The 3,318-nt window shown below is 50.9% G+C and overlaps 1 protein-coding gene across 1 annotated transcript; it reads left to right on the forward strand.

Moving 5' to 3' along the window:
* Window positions 1–779: 779 nt before the first annotated feature.
* TMSB4X (thymosin beta 4 X-linked) lies at window positions 780–3,016 on the forward strand. The gene is made up of 3 exons (XM_045874669.3): window positions 780–935; window positions 2,027–2,140; window positions 2,577–3,016. The coding sequence occupies exons 2-3, from the start codon at window positions 2,041–2,043 to the stop codon at window positions 2,609–2,611; spliced, it is 135 nt and encodes a 44-aa protein (XP_045730625.1). The 5' UTR covers window positions 780–935; window positions 2,027–2,040; the 3' UTR covers window positions 2,612–3,016.
* Window positions 3,017–3,318: the final 302 nt, after the last annotated feature.

The raw sequence follows: 3,318 nt of genomic DNA on the forward strand, positions 1-3,318 counted from the left end.
TTACATTTTAATCTTTCGATTTTAGAGATGATGGGATTGCAGTCTTTGGCACTGGACACGGGCCTCCTTAGCAATCGCTTTTATATTTAGGAAAATAAGGAACAGGAAAGTAAAAGAACTTCCTTATTGTCAGGCAGCAAGTCAATGGCAGAGCTTGAACTTGACTTATTTTTCAAAACGGGGAGGCGTTGTACGCTATAAAATCCAGATAGATTAACCTCCAACCAGCAAATATTCCGGTTATTTGATTCGGGTGCTCACAAAAAATTACAGCGATGAAAAAATACGCATGTCACAGTGAGGAAACTTTTTTTCAAAGAATCACTTAAGGGTGCTTTACCTCCCACCCAATTTCAGGAGAAGCCTGGTGAGGAGACAAAGAGGGCCGGGGTGGGGCGGAGGCCCTGGGCTGGCCCGAAAGCTGAGTCACAGGAATCGCACCCCTGCAGTGGGCGAGGCCCTCCAGCGCGGCCACCGCACCCTCGCCCGGGGATGTCCGCGCCAGACAAAGCCAGCTTCGCAGTAAAGGAATGCCTGTCCCCCTAGGTACCACCCAGACCCTTAGTTATCATGCCTCGGTCCCCAAGAGCAGGTTGGCGCGGCTGTTGCAAAAATCCATTAGGATAAAATAGAACTAAGGAGGGACAATGCATGATGCAGGAAGTGCTGGGGGGAGGGGGCTCTGGCTCCTTTTAATTTTCCGCCGTCGTTGCGGTTAGGGTGCACTGGTGCACGCGGGGGGGGTCCCCCAAACGCCAGGCCCGCCTCCCGACGCCGGGGCCGAGGCGAGGCGCGAAGGAGTTAAGCGGGCCCGCGGGTGACGTCACCTCATTTACATACGAGCGCGCATATAGCGGCGCGCCGCGCGCCCCGCCCGGCATTCGGCGGCGGCCACTGAGCAGAGCGGACTTGACTTGCACGCGCACCTCGCTCCGGTGAGCCCCGGGGCCCCTGACTCCTACCCTCGGTCCTTTCCCGCCCGGCGCCCGCGCTCGCCTCTGGGCGCCCGTCTCCCTACGGAGGCATCCCTACAGCCGAGCCCAAAGGGTCCTCCCGGGGAAGCCTGCCTTGGGGTCTTGGGGATGCCAAACCCTTCCAGATGCTGGGGAACGGGGTCGGGAGCTTGGTGATTTAAAGACACCCCCCCCCCAAGCCGGGCGTTTGGCAGTGCAGTTCCGAGGGAACATTTTTTTTTTTTTTCCTCCCGCCCCGGGCATTCTGCACTGCCTCTTAGGCGGTGATTAATCAGGAACAGAAAAATCCTTTGTTCCGACTCACACCCACCCAAGCCCGGAGCTTCAACAATTACGTTTTTTCTGTAGTCTCTGATGGCTTCTTGGGCCGTATCTGTCCAGATTTAAGGAGGCTGGGCTATACTGTGAAATGGGGGGGGGGGGCAAACCAACCCTTCTTGCAGGGGAATGTGTGCGGGGGTTGCCGAATTGCCCCTAAATGCAGATCAAGCCTGGTTTATGGGGTGTGGGGCAGCTCGGTGCGCCGCCGGCTGCATTGTTGAGCGCGAGTGAGGAAGCAGTAGGGCGGTGGTCGGGGGCGCCGGCTGCAGCTGCCGCCTTTGTGAGCAGAGAAGAAAAGCAGCACGGGCCCACATCTTTGGAGGAGACTCATGGAAAATGGAAGCACTGTGCAGCCTAGGCTTCATTTTGAGAATTTTTACTCGATCCTACCACTCCCGCCCCCGAATTGAAATGGCCTCACTATTCTAGCCAAATTTTAATTTTCAAACGTTGTAACTGACAGCCCACGCTGGTCAGTTTCATCATTGAAAAGAGTCGCCTCCTAATGGGAGGGCAATCTTCCCAGTTTGGCCCCCCGCATTTGGAAATAATGAAGAGGGGTTCTTTTTCTGTGTAGAAAGAGGAAGAGCTGTAGGCTTGAATGAAAGCGGAAGGAGGCAGAGGTGGGGTTTCAGGCAAGGGATGTGAGGGCAGAAGCGCATTTCTGAGCCGGGAGAGAAGGGTGGGTCGCTTGCTCGATCTCACCCTCCCTCTTGGTTTTGTATATGCAGCTTCCTCTGCAACCATGTCTGACAAACCCGATATGGCTGAGATTGAGAAATTCGATAAGTCGAAATTGAAGAAGACAGAAACGCAAGAGAAAAATCCACTGCCTTCAAAAGAAAGTAAGCGCCCCCCCTCCCCCGCCATTAAGAAAAGGCTGGGCGGGAGGGAGGATGGGAGGGGCTGGGAGAAGGACCTGGACTGGGAAGGGAGGGGGCGGGGGGGAGGCGAGGGAGTGCGGGGGAGGAGCTGACAGTTTTTATGATGAATGTGGTCTGGAAAGGTTAATTAAAAATTGTTTTGCAGCCAACAAACAGGGCTTTAATAATTTAACAATCATGGGATGTTTGGTATACTATATTAATATGCAGTATTCTCATTTTATGTTAAAATTTTTTAATGGCCATATTTTCGCGATGGGACGACTTGATACTTGGCGGATTTTTATGATAATGGGAAGACACTGTAAACGAAAAGTACGATAATCTTACACTAGGGTGTACTGAGTCTGCCTAATGAGCTCCCTCCATTTTTTTTTCTTTTTCTTTCCTGTCACAGCGATTGAACAGGAGAAGCAAGCAGGCGAATCGTAATGAGGCGCGCGCCGCCAATATGCACTGTACATTCCACAAGCATTGCCTTCTTATTTTACTTCTTTTAGCTGTTTAACTTTGTAAGATGCAAAGTGGTTGGATCAAGTTTAAATGACTGTGCTGCCCCTTTTCACATCAAAGAATCGAGAACTACTGACAACGAAGGCGCCTGCCTCTCCCATCTGCCTGTCTGGCTGGCAGGGAAGGAAAAGAACTTGCATGTTGGTGAAGGAAGAAGCTGGGTGGGACGACAGTGAAATCGAGAGTAAAAACCAAGCTGGTCCAGGGTGTCCTGCAGGCTGTAAAATGCAGTTTAATCAGAGTGCCATTTTTTTTTTGTTCAAATGATTTTAATTATTGGAATGCACAATTTTTTTAAGATGCAATAAAAAGTTTTAAAACCTGCTGGTGTGCCTATTTGGTGTCTGGAGGGAGCGGCTTCCTGGCAGATGAAATCTTTGCAAAAGGGCCAACAGTGGCCTCACTGGGGGAATGATAAATAACAAAACATCTGGTAGTTGGGAAAATCGAAGAGTGCGTAGAGATGAGTTTCATCCAGGTATGTGAAACAATACTTCATGTGTACTAGGTGATTGGAAGGTTATTTTTTTAGGCTGCTGGAATTCCTAGTAGGAGTCCTAGGAAAACTTGCTAAAAATATATTTGCAGTTCTGGCCTTTTCACAGGGCTTGCTAAGCCAACACAAT

Source organism: Mirounga angustirostris, unplaced genomic scaffold (genome assembly GCF_029215605.1).
Source record: "Mirounga angustirostris isolate CCGP_5_RB_7025 unplaced genomic scaffold, mMirAng1.0.hap1 SCAF_11, whole genome shotgun sequence".
Lineage (NCBI taxonomy): Eukaryota > Metazoa > Chordata > Mammalia > Carnivora > Phocidae > Mirounga > Mirounga angustirostris.

What these genes read in the sequence shown, in the direction of transcription:
- TMSB4X (XM_045874669.3), top strand. Translation starts at nt 2,041, where the DNA reads ATGTCTGACAAACCCGATATGGCTGAGATTGAGAAATTCGATAAGTCG. An exon ending in TCCACTGCCTTCAAAAGAAA is followed by an intron (nt 2,141 to 2,576) that starts GTAAGCGCCCCC and finishes TTCCTGTCACAG; the next exon opens with CGATTGAACAGGAGAAGCAA.